General features: G+C 37.3%; 2 protein-coding genes across 3 annotated transcripts in view; one reads left to right on the top strand and one right to left on the bottom strand.

The window, feature by feature from the left end:
• Positions 1-4,041, top strand: part of LOC129726575 (uncharacterized) — a 32,133-nt gene extending 28,092 nt beyond the window's left edge. Inside the window, exons 1-6 of one of the 2 annotated variants that reach the window (XM_055683447.1) lie at positions 40-952; positions 1,347-2,554; positions 2,616-2,684; positions 2,745-2,936; positions 3,005-3,140; positions 3,204-4,041. In XM_055683447.1, the coding sequence (XP_055539422.1) occupies positions 718-952; positions 1,347-2,554; positions 2,616-2,684; positions 2,745-2,936; positions 3,005-3,140; positions 3,204-3,316 (1,953 nt within the window). In that variant the 5' untranslated portion in view covers positions 40-717 and the 3' untranslated portion in view covers positions 3,317-4,041. Of the gene's footprint in view, positions 1-39; positions 953-1,346; positions 2,555-2,615; positions 2,685-2,744; positions 2,937-3,004; positions 3,141-3,203 lie in introns of those variants that run through there. The other variant, XM_055683448.1, reaches the window with a different exon arrangement.
• Positions 4,042-4,559: 518 nt separating this feature from the next.
• On the bottom strand, positions 4,560-6,128 carry LOC129730589 (testis-specific serine/threonine-protein kinase 3-like). The gene is made up of 4 exons (XM_055690040.1): positions 5,805-6,128; positions 5,564-5,733; positions 5,069-5,507; positions 4,560-5,015 (listed from the first exon to the last, which is right to left on the bottom strand). The coding sequence occupies exons 1-4, from the start codon at positions 5,970-5,972 to the stop codon at positions 4,689-4,691; spliced, it is 1,104 nt and encodes a 367-aa protein (XP_055546015.1). The 5' UTR covers positions 5,973-6,128; the 3' UTR covers positions 4,560-4,688.
• Between the last annotated feature and the right edge of the window lie 16,479 nt (positions 6,129-22,607).

Raw genomic sequence — 22,607 nt, 5'->3', positions numbered from 1 at the left:
TAACAGGCGAAATCTCACTCTTTCGGCACACAACTGTTAACTGAACTTACCCAAACTCTTTTTTCTGTAAACATCTGTCTAATTATAATGACTACTTCCGATAATTGTGTATCAGATAGATTAAGTGTGCAATACGGTGAGTCCATAATGCACATCTGTAACAAATTGGATTGGGATGATGAAAACGAAATCGTGACCTCATAACAGGGACCTGGGATGGTATAGACAAGTAAACAATAAAATCGCAAATGTATAACAAAAATGACTTCGGCTGCGTGATCGCTTTTAACGAGAAAATAATTAAGAATTTACAATCCCAATGTGTAAATCCTAATGAGAATCAAAAATGAGTCGATATAATGTGTGGAAGTTCAGAAATAATATGCTTTATGTGATTGAATTCAAATCTGTAGAATTTTAAATCTGATGCCGAATCAAGGAAAATATTGTAGTGAAAAAAGGCTCATACTACGTATTCAAGCAAGCTTCCGTCTAGTAATAAAACAAAACTATAACTAACACCAGAAAATTATTCGTTAGCTGTTCTCGTGTGGTAAATCGAAGCTATTTATGATTGTGATTATCAGTTCAGATTACATCACGACCGTGCCCTGATTGAAGTAAAAATTAAAGCTAGCAGAATATTCTGCTACCGGAACGAACAAGTCGCAATTGGCTTCGAGCAGAAACAAAAATCCTAATCGTTCTATAAATAGCATGTACGCAATGATGGACAACAATGATAATGAGAACTATTGTTATCAGAAGAGCAGTGCCGGGGGTTCTTCCGGGGACGCTAGCAAGGGAGCTATCCCAAAAGCGACTGCAGTCAAGTATCAAAACCATTTCAACAACAATAACAACGTAGCAGAACAGGAGAATCTAATGCCGCAGGTGAACGGTGCCCAGTTGCTTCCAGAGGGCGGCGAACGTACTAACAGCGACCGGACTGGTGAGATGCTCTAGTAAATTTGAACCAAAACAATTTGAAGCAATATTTTAAGTCGGGCTGAGACATTGATTGAGTTATTATCGCGCATGGTTATACTTTTTAATGTTCACATAAATGGATGTATAAATCTGAATTTTTTGATATTTAAAATAACGTGGTCAATTTATCCACAACATGTTTTATGTTAAATCAACAATTGTTTTGAGAAATATATTTTTTGCTTATATAATAGATGGCAAAATTATCTTTGCATTCCTTATAAGTTTCATATGATGTAAACTCAGATTAGATGTCTCAAAACAAACTATCTACAAAAAGCTTTTCAAATGGATTAAAAAATATCCTTTCTTGTTTTCCCATCGCAACTGAATTTTACTCCGTTGTCTCCTTCTAGATTCTGGTGTCTTCTACACAGTTGAAACAGCCACTCATGAAATCGTGGATTCTGGAGAGAGTCGGTTGAATGGCAAATCAGATAGCCGCACAGCACACGAACCATGCCCTGATGATGAACAACTAGCGAGTAGTAGAGCGGCCACTGGTGCTGTCGATTCCGATGAGGGCGATCTGGATGGAGATTACTCTGACAACAACTCGCTTGGTAATCTTTCATACATCAGCGAAAACGGTTTGATCGAAGAAATTATTTTACTACCTAATAACATCTATTCGGACGATGAAAACGAATCTGCCTCGGATGATTGTATCTACGCTTATCGCGGCGATGATCAGGTGCCAGCATTGCTAGAATTTCGAGATCAACCCGCTGATGACGAGACTGACTTTCTGGAAATGGATTTTGACCCGGAACCCAGTTCGGAACTGGAAAATTTATTAGAACAGCAGGAAATAGACGTTGATGCATTTAACTCATCACGAACCGCAGAAAGAGTTTGTCTACAGGAAGTGGATAAAGTTAATCCGGCTTTGAAATGCGCTAGTTTCGAGCTAGATAATTCCCCACGAAGACAGGAAGAACCTCCTGATGAGAAAAGTGGCGCTATAGACATCATCGCAAGCACGCCAATGGAGGCAAAGAAAACTGGTGCAATACCTAAAAAACTACAGCAGCAATCTTCAGTGGATAGCGAATTGGCTGGACCAAGTTCAAGATCATCAATGAAGAGTAATTCAAAAAATTTAAAACTAGACTTGAAACTGTGTACCGACAGCAGCGCATGTGAAGTAGACTATCGGTTTGCTTTCCCATATTATGACCGCAAAAAGTTCTGCACTGATGGGGATGAGGAAACTAGTTGTCTCGATTGCACAGAAAAACAATTCCTAATGCAAACCAAACAGGATTTGAGCTTACAAAGGGTATGTCGATCGTGTCATCACCGTAATCTAAACCACGGTGGGGTACCACCTGTTATGGGGGACTGCTTTAGAGACATCAGCCAGTCAATGAACTCTAGCAACTCCGAAACAGATTTAATGAGCATTCGAGCGGAGCAAATTGTGCTACAAGCATTGAACAAAATTAACGAACTGAAAGCTACACCACCCAGTGTTAATCTGTCCCGGAGTATGGAGGACCTTTGTGTCGAGTTGGATTCAGACCGAAAAGATCAGGAAATGGCGGCAAATTTTATGCAAGAGGTTTGTGATTATGTTCATTTTTGTAAAACGTGTGCTAAGAATATTTTTCTGCTTTTCATAGATTTATTCCGAAAATACAATAACAATATATACTCTGAACTGCGGAGAACTAACGATAATTGAAGCTTTGGTAAGTTTGCGATAAAATAAATTGGAAAACAAATTTCAAATTGAACTTGCTTTCATTTAGACTCGCATTGGTGTTGCTCCAAATCTGGATATCCTTCGACTATATTTTGCCGAACAGTATAATGTGGATACTAGCAAAATGAATATACCCCAATACCTACTGCATATGTCGAAACGTGACTGTAACATAAAGAAACTAATTGAGGCCATTAAATCCTGCTGTGATGAACCTTTAGACGTGCAGTATTATCCGGTAATATAATCGCTGGTGGACCGCGTGAGGAAACTTTTTCTAATTACTTCGTTTTTGTTCGTTTGCAGCTGGATCCGCTGTCGGATACCCCTGAGCTTGTGCAGATAAATTCGGCTGAGATCGCCAAGCGGTGGAATGAGAACACCAACTTACGACAAATTATCAATTTTAAGCATAGATACTTTGACACGTTGAATGTGCTTGGTAAGTATGGACAAAAGTTGATTGTCGCTAAAGTCATTTCTCAGTACGATTTTAATTTTTCAGGTAAAGTTGTCAATATTCTTAGAATGCCTCACCGAGGGAGACACGCTAATTTGACAATTAACATCCCCCAATACTATAAAAGTGGATCCATAACGATAACTCGGATTACCTGAGTTGCTACATTTTCAATACTACGTTATCTTTTTTTCTCTGCCATACTCTCTTTCTAACTCTCTTAACAGGAATAACAAAACTTAACAAAGCGAGGTAACAAGGATTCTCAATTAGTTAGACATTTGGTATATAATTTACAATAGCAAAATGGCACAAAGTTTGTCAGGTACTGCAGGTTATTTTTGTCGAATTTTGCTGAGCCTGCTTACAACAGAAAAAATGCTATATGTACATTACCTAGCTGTGTATAATATGTTATAATTCTGTAAATATAGATCGCTTATTTATTATCTATATTATATCGCGCTATGATTAGCAAAACGCATATCCTTGTTAGCAAGTAACTACACCTGAAAGGAATATTTAAGTATAGCTTATAGCTTTATTAACAATCTAGCAGGTTGTTATCGGTGTATCAAGTTTGAAATGGCGAAGGATATGACATTTTACAATAAAAGTTCTGCGGGCTGAATCGGGTGTTTTCGAAATGAACTACAAAACGCGATTTACTACCAAAACAGTAGATTAACAGCTCAAAGTGGAAATAATGCAGTTTGTGAACGGATGTTTACTATAATAATGAACCAGGCTCTTGTACCGACTGGATGCATTCATTATACATATTTATACAGAAATGAAAACTTGTTATTACACGAAAACCATCTACGATAAATATTGCTTAGAAATGACATGTCAATAAAGTAAACTTGAACAATGTATATAATATTTGTCAATTTCTCGACGGTACCCGAAGTGCTTTTTTTTAATTATTTTTTGTTCGATCTGTTGGAACATGGTTGATGACAAAATGACTTTTTACGAGAAATTACGTGCTTTTCGGAAACTGATTGCAGATACAGACCCACTTGGTCGCCGTTGAGTTCGATACAATTATACGTTTCGATCAGGAATAATTTGAACAAGCGTTTGATCCAAACCGAATTTGATTTGATAGTTCGGAGAGCGTTTGCAGTCGATCAGAAATTCCGCGAGAGAAAACCACTCATGCACTGAAACATTTACGGTAAGCGTAATCAGCGGATATCAGCCTGCAAAAAAAGCTTCAAAGTCCTGTTGTAGTGCTATACGCTCGCACAGACGGCGTTCAAATGCATGGGTGGATTCAAGCGTTAAGCAAAATTCAATTGCATTCCTTCACTCCAAAACAGTGGAACATGCGTACATCATCTTACTATTTGTCATTATTTTATATCACTTCACAGGGCGTAATAAAATATTGAATTATCGCATTTAAAATTTATTTCAATGTCATATGTCTAAATGTAGTTTTAACAATTATGTCGAAATTAACAATGTTTAAAATTTTAAAACAAAACAGATAGTAATTGAGCTAAACAGTATTTTTTAGCTTTACTCGTCAGGCACAGCCTTTTTCCTGTTGTATACACTTGCGGATGTACTAACTGGGCTAGTGCCAATATTGTTATTCATATCTGTTGTTCCGAAACCAGTCCCGGTGCGGTCGTTCACAGATTCGTCAAGTCTCATCTTTTTCTCAAGACTTTTCTCGTTTCCGGAATCATCGTAGCCGGAATCATCTTCGTTGAACCAAGGTAACCGGCGCATATCTGAAATACTTATGCGCAAATGGGCTGGCCGAAGAATTCTAATAATAATATCCTTGCATTCGTCACTGATGCAACGATCTTTAGGAAATTTAGGTCCAGCGAACACTTGCTGTTACATCGGTTAGTAACATCACTTTTGTAAAACGCACTTCGCATATTTACCTTTATCAAAGCTGAAACATTTTCTTCATTCGAGAACGGTAGTCGGCCAATGACCATAGTGTAAAGCACTACGCCCGTTGCCCATATGTCGGAGAGTTGCGGTTGATACGGAATTGATTTGAGAATTTCTGGACTAGCATAAGCGTGACTACCACAGAAGGTTTTTGAAAGAACAGGTTTAATTTTTCCGCCATCTATAACCGGCTGCATATTTCCACGAGCGAAACCAAAATCAATCAGTTTGAGTGTGAAATTTTCGTCAAATACAATATTTTCACACTTAATATCTCTGTGGACTACCCCCATACTGTGAATATACTCTACGGCATTAATTAGCTGATTGAAGAAATGTTTTGCTTGAGCCTCGGGTAAGATTTTTTCCTTTCTAATAAGTTGCAAGAGAGACCCATTTTCGGCGTATTGCATTATAATATAGAACCTTACAAGAGAAATACGCTTAAGCAACAACAGAAAATTAAAACATGTTCAACAAACCTCAACGTAGTTTCAATGCATTCATAAAATCGGATTAGGTTTGTGTGTTTCAACCCCTTTACAAGATCGATCTCTCGAGGTAAAAATTTGTTCAGTACATCAGTTGTAGCTTTCTGTTTCGACACTGTCTTGATGGCCACCACTCGGTTGTGCGCCTTGGAGAAAGCTTTCTGCGGACAATTGATTGATTGATGATCCAGAAAAACAAATAAGCGATTGACAAACGGATTGCATAACTGACCTTGACAATCGAAAAAGCTCCCTTTCCTATGGTTTCCAAAATATGGTAGCCATTGCTTTCGAGGACAGATTCTCGTCGTTGCGTAGGCTCTTGCTCCACATTATTTCGTGATTCGTGTAGCGCAGATTGCAGTTCTTGGGTAGTGGTTTCGGGTTGCTTAGTGTCCATTATTACTGTATCGTATGTTCACTGGAAATTTAGAATTGGTTCCAAGATGTTACAATTTAGGAATAACTAATCAATCAATCTTCAACATTTTTTTTTTCAAAACCAACAAAAAACGTTGATTTAACGGCAGTTGTGTCAGTGCTGCCTGTATGCCTGCTATGATCGTTTTTATCTTTATACGATGCGATGGTACACTGTAAAAATACAATTGACCTAAATGCTATCCAGACTTTGATCCAGACATTTAAATGCTGTCTAGACCTCGGTCCAGACATTCTAAAAATAATATTCGTATGATAGCAAGAAAAAAATGAATATAGTAACTATTTTGCTAATATTTCAATTTGAAAAATTCTGGCAACCATAAAAAATGATTTTATTTTGCGTCTACTTCGCATGACTTTCAATACGCACTGGAAAGATTTCTAAACTTGATTGTAGAAATTATTATACCGCATAACCTACTATATATGAATTGATCACTCATATCTCTGAGCTTGACAAAAACATTTTTCGTTAAAAACATAATTGCAGATGCACCAGAGCATATGAGTCATTCCATACGAAGTGTACATACCATACCATGCATACCACTTGGACACGGCCATTACAGATTTAGCTCAAAGTTGGGAGAGTTATTCATCTAGTGTCGCTTTGGAAAAACCCAATTTTGGTTTAAAATGGAATACCCCTCTCCACAGACTAAATGAAGTAACATTGAAACCTAGCTCCACAGACTAACAGACATAACACGTCGAACAAATTTTCAATAAAATCATCGTTTGGATGATTCCAGTACTTTACGTTAGTAACACTAGCACCATATGCTGTCGTGTTCGCGCTGCGACATGTATTTCGACATCGGTGCCAGCGTTACTGCATGTGTCAAATAGGGAACTACAAAATATGTATGAGATTGCATGACAGCGCCCCAAACGACGTTTTTGCGCGATGACTGTTATTCGGTTGAAAATTTGATATGAACGTTTTTCGTGGCGATGGAGCTAGGTTCCAGTGTTACGTCTGTTAGTCTGTGTTAGCTCCATCGCCACAAAAAACGATCATTTCAAATTTTCAATCGCATAACAGTCACCGCACGACAACACCGTCTGGGGCACTGCCATGTAATCTCAAATACATATTCTGTGGTTCCCAATTTGACACATGTACGTACGCTAGCGCTGATGTCAGAATACAAGACGAAGCGCGAACACGGCAGCACATGGTGGTAATGTTACTAACGTAAAGTACTGATAAAGGCGAAAGATGATTATATCGAAAAAAATTTTTTTTTTCTGTGTGGACTCATCACTGCGACCAGAGATTAGATCTATTGTGATATTGCCCAGGTGTTTTCTGTACTCCGCACTTCATATTATTGGCAGTATCACTATTGAAGTAAGTGATACGCTTATCATTCATATCCGTGCTTGTGTGTAAGTTTTTCCTTTCCGTTTCAAGTTTACTACAACCACCAAATGGCCTGATTCTACTAAGATTTAAACCCACGACCACCCGCTTACCAAGGCGGACTCTGTAACCTTGCGGCTACGGAGCTCCCTTTACAGAAAATTTATTCACAGTGTTATGTCTGTGCCCCCTCTTTATTGCAAAACAACGCATTTTTAGTCCAAACTACGGACGGTGTTATGAACAGATACGCAAACAGTGAGGTCGAAAACTCCAAGTGAACCGTCAAATCGAGGCTCCAAGTGTGCAAAGTAAACAAACTCATGCGTGTTACTTTTCGTACAGAATGTGTGTTGCGATCAGACCGATGTTATGGCAACAGTTTCCTGAAGCCGCCGCCGATGATGATGGCGCTACTGTTGGAAATATGGTCATAAGCTCCGTTCATTGTGCCGCATGTGTTACTGTACAGATTTTTTGCGTGCTTCTAACTATATTGAATGTAGGGCTATCCGGAACATGTTGAAACATGTTTGAACGTGACAATTTATGTCCTGCACAAAATCCATGAAACGTTTAAAACAAAACAATCGTTTTTCGCTTTCTGCAGTTCTTTACACCACTTGCAGCAACAGTTGATTTGGCATGGACGGTGCTTAATCGGCTGTTTCGCAAGCACTGACAGCCTTTTGACGTATAATCGAGCCAGAGAGCCAGAGAAAAACGGCTTCAAGCGAAATGTATGGGGATGACGTTCATGACAGGGATGTGGTTGCGATCAGTTTAAATTCTATGAATCACGTGCAATTAGGGTTCCAACGAAAAATGTGTTCGTCATGCTCATGTTATGAGTGATGCATTGGAAATTATTATAATTGTATGAGCAAGCACTGAAACTCAGTAATATATCCTTACAAAGTTTCGAAATTTCATTACACTTTCTAGTGCGTATGAAAAGTCATGCGAAAATAAATGTGGTTGCCAGAATTGTTTAAAATAAAATATTAGCAAAGGGTTGCCATATTTACTGCTTTTCTCTTTGCGTATCTCTTTATAACACAGTCTCTAGTCCAAACCTCTTTGTTCTCTTTTTTACATTTTATAGACGTGAGCAGCGATGCCAGATAGGAAGACATTTACCCTGCGGTGGTGAAGACATCTTTGTTTGTGAAAACAAATGGAGGATATTCAAAAATATGTGAAGACATTCGAAAATATGTATTTGACCCGCATTTTGGCCTTTTTTGCTCGACAGTTTTCGATTTGCCGGTAACTTTTTCAGTCTTTGGTCGGTCCTCACGAGCCATCTCGGGTTGGAAGACATGTGAAGACATTTTTTTTGGAACGTGAAGACATTTGGAAAAATAACCTGGCATTCCTGGACGTGAGACGTCCGAAAAATACTGATAGGTGATTTTGGAAGGAAATAAACCAAGAAATCCAGAGAAAAAATATTTTTGACCGGAAGTGTTGCCAAATAGATTATTTTTGTATTTAAAAATTAATATGCATTTTTCGGCAAATGTGGCCACTTTTATTATGCATTAGATAGTTTCATCACAGAGAACAGACGTTCGTCGTATTTTCAAAAGATATGTAAAAACTTGCAACTGTCATTAAACAGTAAGTGGTAATGCTCCTGCTTTGTGGCGCTCGCGTCACTGACAAACGAAGCACTGATATCGATAAAATATCGATACGGCAATATTTATGCAGTGCAACTGGGGCACCACGAGACAGATGTCGTTAGTGTATTAACGTGATTTGATTAAAAATTTTACACACGATTTTCAAATTTCTTTGTATGAACATGAATGTCTGTTCTCTGTGGCTTCATCGTGTTCTTCGGAAAATTTTATGTAAGACATACTTATCACCTCCAGGGTACGTTAATGGAAAGGTATTCTGGAGTCGAAGTGTGTCGATACACGATTCACACATACACTCTTGTATATGACGTGTTATCTTCAATGGAATGTGGCAAATGCATAGCATTTCATAACGAAAGTATTTTTTTGCTGCAAATATTACTCGCTTTACTACTTTTTCCTCGATAGTACCGCAGTAAAACGTAGTATATTGCATCTATTCTACCTTTAAAACTGAAACAAACAGCATGTCTGAACTGATCCTGCGACTGCGACGGACTATCCATAGGCTAAAGTATGATACTAACATTTCAGATGAAAAGAAGGGACATAGATTAGTGATGGGAAATATCGCCCAAAACCGACATCGATAACAATCGATAATTCCGGGGCTTTTATCGATATTATCGATAAGTATCGATAATTTGACGTTTGCGGTAATTTTTTTTTTCAGATGGTGATGAAAAAAACTATTTCAGATGGTGATGAAAAAAAAACTAAGACAGATAATTGAGTTGGATTATTTTCCCGTGGAAGGTTATCATGTTAGCTTCCTCACAAAAAAAATATTACGTCCTTGCGTGCAGCCTTCCGGCTGTTAACCGGAACATCCGCCATGGCGGACGAAAACAGGCGTGTAGCCGTGTTTTTAAGCTCTTTCTTCGTTTTTTTTATTAATTCCTCCTCCGTTTTCGCGACAAAATTGTTGGAATAGATCTTGCGCTTCAAGTTTGTCCAGAAATTCTCGATGGGAAGCAGATGGGGGACAATATATCTAGCTAATGGTAGCAGTGGTCATAGGCTCCTACAAGGGAGATGGGGGACATTGGGCGGATTCGCCGACTTCAGTACCACATCGATATTCAGCCGCTCCATCTCCTCCAACGATCGCTTCGAGTAGTTGGCCGACGTCAAATCTGGCCAGATCACCGTGTCTACGCGCTTATGGTATTTCTTGATGAACGAGGCAACTTCTGTCAGGCACTTCGTACTATAAATTTCCCCTTTCACGGCCAGCCCGGAGCGAAAGAAGAGCAACTTTGAAATACCTTTCTCACTGATTGTCAGCCAAAGCCGCACCGTCTTGGGGAACGTATGTGGGTGGTAATGTACGATTATCATGAAAAGGCACTCTCGCTATACCAGTACCGGGGAGAACAAAGGATTCTCTCGGCGAAAAAGCGGCTCATACAGTCCTTTTATTGAATGAATGGAAAATAAGCTTAATAAAATTTCGAGTGTAAAATGCGTTCTCTCCACCGCTAGATGTCGATATGTAAAATAAAGAGATTTTGTCTCATTTTTGGTTCTTCAGTTGAACAGATGTGCAAATGTTTAGATAAAAAAGAATCCCAAGATAGAATTCCTTTACACTGCAATAAACAAATCTGTACATTAAACTAAGATAGAACAAAAATAAACCAATTTAGTCAAATTTTCTATACAATTCCGTGCAACTTGCAAAGCTAACACGTCACAGCCTCTTTACTACTAATGCACTGGTCAGTAGGGTGGGCAAAAAATAAATGTGAGCTCCCATGCACTTTTCGTGTTCCTTATGGGTCCTACAACAACTGTGTAAATTTTCAGATCGATCGGCGGAACTATATTTTTGCGCCCGATTTTTAAAGTTTCCATACAATTTTATATCGGAAAATTAACTTTTTCAAAACTTATTCTCTAGATGTCCAGTTGGCTCCTAAAAATATATCAATGCATAATATTTGTAGGAAATTTTCTCGGGAAAAACTCTTCTGAAGACCGTAAAGCCCTATTAAGAGTTCCAAGCGATGTGGAAATCTCATACAAAATATTCATTTTTCACGCTCGTGAAAAATGCAACCTGCAAAAATTTCACTTTGCTTGGAACTGTAAACAAATTCGATCCAGCGAAATCGAAGGTTGTGGATCTCATCTTTTTCACTTGGGTTTATTTTTTTCAAGTATGCAAACGCTAGTGAAAAAAGCAGCAGCTAGTGAAAACTTGCGTGTGTTTCTATTCTGTCAGTTGCAGCTAATTTTCACTTCGCTCGGAGTGTAAACTCGTGAGTTTCACTTAGGCTAATGACATACTGAGGCGTCAAATGAAGCGAAGCAAAAAGCGTCGCAAAGGCGTCTGAGCTACTTCTTCGAACGTCTATATGAACGCTCAAACCGGTCATACTGGAGCGGCAAAGACGCGTCGGTAGAGGCGGCGAAGCAGAACGAGTAGTGTTTTGACGCGCGTATACGTACGTGGTAATACCATATTCAGACTAAATCTTTCATCGCCAGGTGCTTTATATTTGCTTTGTTTTGGTTTGGTAATTGAAAAAAAGCAAATAAAATACATTTTCATTTAGAAAATGTCAAAATGTTTAGAAAATGTTAGTGCAGTAACACTATGTTCAGACTAAACCTGATATCGCCAGGTGCTTTATATTTGCTTTATTTTGGTCCTATATCTTAAAAAAGAGAAAAAGTAGGTTAGAAAATACTATCGGGAAAAATTTTCAGGTCGTCGGAAAAATAACACTGGTATTTTTGATTGATATTGTCGAGTATTGATTCGAATGGCCAGGAATCTAGCATGCTGAACTTCTTTGGTCGCGAAAATGCAAGCCGCTGAGTAACTAGCTGTGCTTACATGGGGTTTTCAAATCCTTATAGATATTATAAACTAGTTGAACGTTGGTCGGGGTCAACGGGTTTAAAATTTAGAATGATTTCTTATATTTTTTACTACGTCTGTAGCGCAACACACTTCAGTAATATCATTTTATTTCATAAAAAAAATCTCTATGTTTACTATTAACGTAATTTACCGTGCTTGAAGAAGCAAAAAAAATCTCCATTGGTCGAATTCATATTTCCTTCAAACAAAACCGCTACTGGAATCTAGGAATATGACAATACAACGCATTTGCGACGCTCGCTCCAGTATGTCATAGGAAGCTTCACCCAACGCTTCTGTTTATTCCGCTTCTCAGACGCTCAACGCTTCGCTTCATTTGACGCCTCAGTATGTCATTAGCCTTAAACTGTAAACTGCAGCCTGGTGAAATACCTGCGTGTTTCACAAACGGGTTTTCACGACAGATTTCGCAAGCGAAAATTTACGATTTTCCACTTGTCAAATTTTTCACTTTGCTTGGAACTGTAAACTATGCTTAAGACGCTACGATGCTTGTAGAGAAAGTTATACACCCCAAACTGACTGAATGTCTGACAAACGGCTCACCATTGAAGTTTTCCAGCAACACTGCTGCAGCATGCTGCTATTGCAAACTTGCCTAAGGATGAGAGAGAATTTCGTGTGGAATAAGGCTTGAAAGTGTGATTTCGGCTCATAGTATCTTCGGAGGAGTCTCCAAGATAAATTTTACGCGATATCATTTCATATCATATTTGCAACAGCAGCATGCTGCAGCAGTATTGCTAGTAAAATTCAATGGTGAGCCGTTCGTCAGACATTCAATCAGTTTGAGGGAAATAACTTTTTTTACAAGCATTGTAGCGCCTTACGGTCTTCATAACAGTTTTTCCCAGGAAAATTTCCTACAAATATCATGTATCTATATATTTTTAGGAGCCAACTGGACACCCCTAGAGAATTGATTTTGAAGAAGTGGATTTTCCCATATAAAACCGTATGGAAACTTTAAAAATCGGCCGCAAAAATATAGTTCCACCGGTCGATCTGCAAAGTTACACAGTTTTTATAGGACCCATAAGGAACACGAAAAGTGCATGGGAGCGAAAAAATAACACCATCGCTTTTTTCCCATATAACCGTGTCCCAGTCTACTGGTCAGTCCAGAATACCTTGTCATTAACGTACCCTGTATCACGTCGAGGTACAGGTATACCTCGATTTTACGCACATTATCGTTTTTGAAATGTGCGTAAAATCGAATTGTGCATAAAATCGAATCAAAATTTTTAATATTTTTTATAGCCCAAAATTGACTTCCGTGATCGGAAATGTCAAAGAAAACATATAGGCAGAGCCGGATTTATGGGGGGGGCCCGGGCCCCCACATTTTTGGGGCCCCCACAAATTGATAAAAAGATTTTTTCTCTTTAAAAAATGAGATTTAATCAAAAGTTCGATTTGCAGTAAGAAAATTTGATCAGACCATTTCAATCTGACACTTTCCTTCAGTGTTATTTTTTCGCTAGCGCCAATATCACAACTACATCCATAAGAGCTCACCTTGGATCAGGGTTGCCACATTTAGTTCTGTATTTTTGCTGTATCTGTATCCAGCAAACTAAAAATGTTGCATGAAAATCTTCTTCCTTAAAGAATATATTGAAACAAATCACCATTTTTTGCTTTGGCCTAATTTTTTATTGGTTCCAAACTTATAATTAGGCGAGTTAATCAAATGTAGTAACTGATCACGATATTGCTTATTTATCTTTACGTGATGTTCATGCATGTTTTTGTTAATTTTATTCTAGTAGCTCCTGCTTGGTTAGCAACGTAGCTTATAGCTTTTAAAATTGAGCTCATAAGCTTAGGGGCCATGAGATTTCTGGCTTTAGACTTGCTGCAATTATATATTGAAAATATGCGTTCTACAAAAGCCGAAGAATGTGGAATTATTGAAAAAATTCGCACAAATGATCTCAGTAACGGAAACATGAATTTACCATTGGCATTGTGGCGTCCAACTACTCAGACCAAGTTAAGTCATCTGTTTCATCGAATCTTCCGGTCAAAAAGTTTGTTCTTAGCGAGTAAAACTCGTTATTCATGTCTTGTCGATCAGTTACTGTTACGAATTTTGGAAATCAAATCATTTAAATTTTCCAATTTCACGAATGTTTAGAATTGAATAAAGCTACCGTTTTTACAACAGAATCGATAAAATCGAACAGCTTTGCAATTTGTTTCACAAATTTTAAATAGAAATCCCGTCAAATATTTCGAAACGTTATTTTCCGCCTTCGTCCAAGCCTCATCCCTCTTCTTCTGCAACGATACTAACATAAACAGCATCAGGTTTTTTCACAAAAGTTTGAAAGTCGTTGAATTGAATTTAACCTTCCAAAAAATTGATTTCATTACGAATAGCAAAAGATTCTGTAAAATCTGTATTTTTGACAACATTCTGTAATACAGATTCTGTATTGCTTTTTTAGTTCAAAAATCTGTAAAATACAGAAAAATCTGTATATGTGGCATCCCTGCCGTGGATTCTCTTGGAATGACACACATTAACACACCATTTGTATCGAACCAGCGCGCATGGGAGATAAAGCAGAGAAAGAAAATAACCCACAAGTTTTTTTAATGCATTGCTTTTGCTAACTTGTCCGAATCAGGAACACCAGATGTGCTTTGCAAAATGCAGATTTTCTGAGTTCGTGTGCAGATTTTATTGACCTGCAGATGTGTGTAGTTTTTTCCTAGTTTCTGTAGATTATTGTCAGAGTCGTCTTATATTTGCGCAGTCTTTCTCAAATTGTGTGCAAATTTTTGCCTGTGGATCGCAATTTTTTCAAATTAGGTTTTTTTTCAGGTGTCAAGAAAAAAAAAATCGCAGATGAAACTAATTAAAAATAGGTTGCGTACGACTGTGGAGAATGAAAGGCAGTCTTAGCATTATTAAGTTTCGAGTACGAGTATACTGAAGGAGTTAAATGTTGATTATTTAATTAATAAGTTTTCTGCAAAACAACACGAAAGAAAAAAAATTAACAAATTTTTGATAACTTTTCAATAGCAAATAAATATTTTTAACTCGTACGATAAAAAAAAGGTTTTGTTTTATTTCGGGGCCCCCACTATAACTGGGCCCCGGGCCCCCACAATCGTAAATCCGGCCCTGCATATAGGGGTCATCTAATTAGTATGTAACGTTCGAAAGGGGGGTTGGAAAGCTTGACAACTCATAGAAACAATATTAAGGGTCCAAAAAAGAGAATGACATAGGTGCGGGGTCAAAGAAGGTAATTATTTGCGTTACGAAATAATAGACGTTTTCTAATGTGCCGTGGGAAACTCACCCAGAACATATGCAAAATGCTTGAAAGGAATTACTTAAAACAATGAAATGGGCGTGTGTGTATGTATGTGAGTATATATGTGTATGTGTGTTTGCGTGTGTACGTGTGTATGTGTGTGTATGTGCGTATATGTGTGTGGATGTGCGTATATGTGTGTGTATATGTGTGCGTATATGTGTGTGTATATGTGTGCGTATATGTTTATGTGTGTGTTTGTGCGTGTGTGTGTGTGAGAGAGAGAGAGAGAGTATATGTGTGACTCACACATTTATTTTTACCCACATACTAATGCTAAGGAGACATTGAGAACAGCTCCTCTATCTTGTAACAGTACACGTTTTATATAAAAGTTTTAGTAAATTACTCCAAAAGAGATTGTGTGCGTACGACGTCAAATATTTCACGCGTTAGACACATATACAACCTTGAGAAAGTTCGCTGTTTCGCAAAAGAGGTCTTGTTACTGTCTCCCGGTTTTCGGCAGATTTCCCAGTCTATATGGACGGCCCCTTATTAGTGAACCATGTCTAATATATATAACCCTTCATTACGCACGATTTAATGAAGAAAACATACGAATTTAAAATTTGTTTGAAAAAAGTATGCGTAAAATCGAGGTAAAATGTGCGTAAAATCGAAGTACGTAAAATCGAGGGTGTGTATAATCGAGGTATAACTGAAATATGAACCAATCTCGAGTTATGACATTTTTACGAAAATTAATTTGAAACTTAAAAACTTACTTAGTTAAAGCACAGCCAAACAGACGTACTACTTCATACAAATTTCTAAAAATATTGTGGTTCCGATGAACTTGATGAACATATTCCGCAAAAGATAAACATTCAGCATTTCTATCAACAATACCCCTTATCTGCTGTTTCTGGCAGCACGGCGCACGACAACTGTCAACTGATTTTGAAGGGAAAAAGTACAAAGCTACACAAACGTGATCGAAATGATTTTGACCCGAAAAAATGATTCTAGAGCCATAGTGCCTTCAGCAAAGTTGATCTATCAATTATTCTTCATTTAATAAAAGAATTTTACTTTTAGCATTGGGCGATACGACGGAGAGTATCGATACTTCAGTATCGATACCCGAGAACCAAAAGTATCGAGATACTCAAAATATCGGTCAAAAAGTATCGATACCAGAAGTATCGATACTATAGCTGAGATCATTTTTTGAATTTTTGATAAATACATTTACTCAGGGTGGCCACTTTACCGGAAAAACGGGAAAAGCGGGAGAAAGCCGGGAATTTTAAATCACCGGGAAAAATATACGGGAAAACCGGGAAATTAGGCTTCACGACGGGAAAATCATCCTCCTTCATGTCTGCCGCTTTATTTGTTCAACAGTTTCTGAGGAAATGTCAACATGAGACCCTGTTTTTTTATGTTTACCTAACTGGCATGATTCTGCCGGATAGGGGAAAGCTGGTTGTTGGTTTCAGTTAAAGTCGACAGTGGCTTCGCAGCAAGATCTGCGTCAAATAAAATCAGGCTTGATCAGGTGGATAAATTTACTGTTCCGTAACATATATTGTCAGATTTTAAAGAAGTCAAAAAGTATTTGAAACTTCTTGTGAATAGTGTTCGACATCGCATCGGGGAGAATCCGGTCAAAAGTCAAATAGGACCGGAAACTTCGAGTCTCGATTTTATTTCGAACCGGACCGGAACGGAGCTACCCGGTTTGTACTTCCCGATTTTTGGTATGATTTTAACCACAAGCAGCAAAAAAAATTTTTACATTCTGTGTTGGACCTTTTGACTACTTGATTTTGTTGGGGAAAGACGCCACCTTGAAGAGCTATTTGTTAAAGATTTCTCAGATTTTTCTATATCAAAAACAAACAGTAGCTAAATTATTTTTTTTTCAAATTGTTTATTCAGAGTGTCAGTTGAATTTATTTTAGCTCGAAAATTTTAAAGTCCCAGGATCGAAGTTTTTCGAATAAAATTTTTTTTTTGAAATAACAGATCTCAACGTTTCATGCATTTTGCATAATGCATCTAGACAGTTTCATGTGCATTTTTTTCATTGGTCACTCTGAGGCTCTTCTTCCCAAAGTCCGCTTGAAGTTTTGCCTGAGGACATTTTTCTAGAAGACAAAAACTCTATGCCCCAACTCTTGAATTTATCCCACGCATTTCATTGGCATCCTGATACAGAAGCACTGCAAGCTCGAGAGAAGGTTGACAGAGAAAGATGCAGAAGGAAGCAAAAAAGCGCGAGAAGGCAAAGATTGTCAACGATTTGGAGATAAAGAGGGCGAAAATTGTGCAGCAGATCACCATGAAGGTACTTGCTAAAGTCGACAAACAGCTAAACACGATGAAGGAGGAATGTTTTTCATAGTTTTGTAACACTATTTTTGCAAGGCACAAATAAGCATGTGAAAATGGATTTTTTTCTCATATGTTTTAAAAATAAAACACCGGGAAATTTCACTAAATATCATCGGGAAAACCGGGAAAAAACCGGGAAATTGAAAATTGATATTGAGTGGCTACCCTGAATTTACTGAAAACCAGTATTCGATTCAGTGATTCGCGAAAATACAGCAAAACTATTTGCTGAACAGAAAACAGTAAATGAATGGTTGCTGGAATCCAGCAAAAGAATTGATATGTCAAAAAATTACGTCAAGCTGTCATTAGTAAAACGCGCCAAATCGCTATGCAGCTGGTACGGGATCATCGCTAAGCTCCTGATAGCGAATATGGGACCATAGCTAAGTCCTTGTTGGGCTAGATGAACTTAAAAGTTGAAATGATAATCATACATCTCTAGTTCAACAGTAATTTGCCCATGATCCGATGGGCGGATGGAATCTGGTGCCTGACGGAAACATGGTTCCCTTGAATTAACTGGTTAACCAGCAAATTGATTTATGCTTTGCTGAATAAACAGCAAATTGTCATAGCTGACAACCAGCAAGTTGTATTTTGTTTTGCCGAACATGCAGCAAACGACCTGTCACTTTTATGCATTTGAGCATTACTGAATAATTAGCCAATTTCATTTTGCTGAACAGATTGCTGGAAGCACAGCACACCAAAAATCAGCAAAATTTTGGTGGTTTCCAGCAATGAAAATTTGATGTGCCGACTTTTTGTTGTTTTTTTGGTATCTATCCGCATTCTCTAGAGCAGCATGAATCAAATGACTTCACAAACAAATACATACAGGTAATGCAGAAATTCTGAGCTTTGGCAAACAAATGAATTAAACAACTTATATCTTCAAGATTTGTATTCACTGGCCCAATGGGCTGTGAAGCTCCCGTCTTATTTGTATAAATTATTGACACACTTCCATATTAATTGATGAGGAAGTTGATGACATAAAAAAGTTAGATATGTCAGCGAAAATAAGATAGTGAAGTCTACCGCTGAATTTTTCCAACTAATAAATATTGCAATTTTTTTTTCACTTGTACTCTAACTTGTGTCGACGGAAAGCATGAGTTAGTTTTCGCTTGCAAATATTCGATCTGAACAGTGTAACCAAAAAACTTATATTTGTTTTTAAAATACAGTCAAAGTCGCTCGTCGCTCGTTGGGCTATGTTTAGTTGGGCTACGTTTTAGTTGGGCTCCCGCTCGTTGGGTTATAGCCCAACTAAATCGAAGCCAAACATCATTTCTGATAACGTTGAATTTCGTTTGAGGGGTTTGTGGATGCATTTTAACGCAGAAAGTAGAATTAATTGAAATAAAAACAAATGAAGCTGAGTATAAATGTAAACAAACAATATTTTAATCAATTGTCAGAGAAACAATATGAGCTTTGTGCCTTAATAATGCAACGTAGAGCTATGCCTATTTTTGAAAGTATTTGAGAACACGTTATTATTGAGCACTCCTTTTTGGCTTTAAATGTGTGGCTTAAGTAAAACAAATTTCGAATTTGGCCCTATGCTGCGTTTGGCTCAGATTTTGACAGTTCGTTTGGCTCTCTTTGTCTAATGGTCAAATTTTTGACCTTCTGACATAATGGTCAAATTTATTTGACATCATGGTTGTTGTTTGCCCGTGTTTGCTTCATGTTAAAATTGGAGAGTGACAAATGATTATCTTCGACCAAATTTTTATCTGTCAAAAAGTGCCAAATATTTGACGCTTGGTCAAAGAGTGTAATAAAGGCTTAAGTTTTGCTAGTGCAAATAGACTTGTGCGATACTTATACTGACAGTGGCAGCTTTTCAGTGGTTCCAGCTAGTATCAACTAGCTGGCATCTCCATCCGATTTGCTTTGCTTTATCGCAGCCAACATCGCAGCGGTTCTACGATGTGTGGGCTCCACTGACGCTGACAGACAGCATAACATAGCGTATCAAAAGTGGCGGTGATCTCGTGTACACATTGAGATGTTAGCCCTTGTAACATGTCAGCTAGCTGGTCCGTATGCATAAAAGAATATCGATACAAATATCGCGGTTTTCAGTATCGATACGGTCGAGTATCGGACGCTTGTGTATCGATCCAAAAAATCGAAATATCGTCACAAAAGTATCGATATTTCCGATACCGATACAATATCGCCCATTGCTATTTACTTTTACGTTTTTCATTTTTGCATATAAAAATTCACTTCGTTCGTCAAAGTTATTGCACATTCTGTAAAAAACAACTTTGTCAAAGACGCCATATCTCTTTCTACCTATTTAAATGGACTTTTGTGGGGTTTTCTACAGATTGCCACTGAAAATCAATTGTTCAATACAACATTTTATTGCCGAGAACACAACAGCTGAGAAATTCAGCAAAATGCTCTACTAGTTTTCGGCACTACCTGCTGGTTTACTGTAGATCGATATAACTGCTGAAGGTTCGTCGAAATGTATTGCTGATATTTGTTAAAAACTTTGCCGAGACCGATCAGCTGTTCAGAAGTTTGCCGAGATAAATTAAGTGTGTACAATTTTTCAACGTTATACACACTTAGATTTTATCACCGAGTACGGTAAAATAAATTACCGAGATTACCGACAGCTGAGATCTCGGTAAAAATCTCGGTAATACATCAAAACACCGTGAAAGCAAAAATTTAAAACCTGTCAAATTTAACGAGATTCTCGGTAATGTTCAACTGTCAAAGTATTACGAGAACTTCGGTAAAATTTACTGGGGTACGTATTTCGCGATTTTTGTTCGTCAGATAACCTAGAATATCCAGCTTTTTACGCACCATAATGGCGGTCAATATTATACGTGTTCGTAATATGCGAACATCTCTGCCTACGTCAGTTTTGGAATTTCTGGAGAATTGGCAACACAGATGATGCCAGACATACTTTTCTTTTGACAAAATACATAAAAACTTCTAACTGACGTAAGCAGAGTTGTCAAAAGGGAGGGTAATTTATTATGAACTTAGCATTATAGCGTTTGCCATTATGGCGCGTAAATAGCTGGATAGGGTAGAGAACATATTCTAAGCAGCTTTAGGAAGCGCCTGTGAATTGCGACGAAATACTCGAAATGTGTTGGGTGAAATTCAAACAGAAGTATATCAATCTGTTCTCTATCTTTTTCTCTGTCAGAACTTGTTTTCAGATTGTAAAACTGAGTTAGCAAACTATAACAATAATCAATTAGAGTTACCATTCGGGGGATACTATTTCAATTACCCCGAACCTATTTTAAGCAGTTTCCATCTGTTATGCAGGCGTTTTTTTTTCAGCACCCGAAGTTGCTCCTGAATGGCTGCAATATAAGTCGATTTGTTTCGAATGGTGATTTCTGTGTGATTTCTTTGTGATTAACGGTATTTCCATCACCATCATTGAAATTGTCGATATTGATCAAAATCCAGGAGTTTAAGGCCTGCTTTCTTCGACTAATTAAAATAGGCGCCACTGCTTAAGCCGTTCCCTACCCTCGAAAAATTGAATGTCACTAGTCGAAAAATTCGACTCTACTGGGGCGACTTGCTTCCAGGAAATAAAGTAACATCTATCACTCTGCAACTTCCATCCTGCGAAGCGAGTTGGTAGCCTACAAAATTTATGGAAGAAAGAATTAATCGTTTACTTCAAAAATCCTTTGCAGCAAAAAACGAGATCTGTGAATCACTCAATATTTTAGTTAATCTGAACATTGCAGAATTTTCCATAATAATAATCATCCGCAAAACCTGCTTCTTTTCTTCTACACCGAAACACGAAAAAAACTGTAAGTGAAGGACTCGTTATTCTGACAGTTTTTCGGAATCTCGGTAAGAGTTTTTTTTGTTCGTCGAAATCTCGGTTAAATGATGTCAAGGTTCCGAGATTCGGTATTTTAGTTTACTGAAGTCGAAAATTTTCGGTTTTACACATTTTTTCGGTAGAAAAATTTACGGTATTCCAGTAAACACGTTCGGTTTACGATTTCTCAGTAATTTTTTTACCGAACAACGGTAAACTAAAATGTTTCAAGTAGTTCGGTATTTTACTTTACTGAGAAAATATTACGCAGTTAAGTGTGTACAATGTTGTTTGCTAAATTGAAACAAACAATTTCATCAAAGAAAGTTCATTTTCATCTCTCATATTTCTTCGATTATGGACGATATTTTTTTTTAAATGCACTAATTACTAACAGATATCTTCATAACCTGCAGATATCTGAGGACAAAACCATTTCTATATGAAAATATAAGTAGAACATTATTCAATCCAGTTCTGGGCATTTGTTCCTCGCTGTCTCTTGTGCAAAGCGGTAAGTAAATTAGTGCATAAAAACAAAATAAACAAACAAAAATAAACTTTCTTCGGTGAACTTATGAGTTTTATTATAGTAAACTACTTTGTAGAATACTGAAAAATTTTAGGAAATCACAATAAAAAGTTATATTAAAAAAATGATTTTAATGGACAATCTTAAGAAAACATCACAATAGGTCATTTAAATTGGCAAATACAGTGTCTTCACCTAAGTTGTTTTTTATAAAATGTGCAACAACTCTACCCAGGAAAGTGGATTTTTATATATAAAAATGGAGAAAAAAATTATTTTTAGGTAGATTAATCACAAAGTTCTAACTTATATAAAATGGAGACTCAAAAACAAAACAACTTTGCTAAAGACACTAAGACTCTAAAATCTTTTTTATTTTTTGAGTAAAACGTAAATAGTGTAAACATTATTAAGGTAAAGATTGTCAATAACCAAAGAAATATGTGAGATGAAAATAAACTTTCTTTGAAGAAATTCTACAATATTGTAGAAATTCTCTAAAAAAGTTAAATTGAAAACAATTGATTTTAGAGGTGATCTAAAGAAAACTCCACAACAGTCCATTTAAATAGGTAGATAGAATTATGATGTCTTTAACAAAGTTGTTTCTTTTAAAATGTGCTACA

Source organism: Wyeomyia smithii, chromosome 3 (assembly GCF_029784165.1).
Source record: "Wyeomyia smithii strain HCP4-BCI-WySm-NY-G18 chromosome 3, ASM2978416v1, whole genome shotgun sequence".
Lineage (NCBI taxonomy): Eukaryota > Metazoa > Arthropoda > Insecta > Diptera > Culicidae > Wyeomyia > Wyeomyia smithii.
Note: the sequence above shows the minus strand (reverse complement) of the source record. Positions and strands in the feature narration are given on the sequence as shown.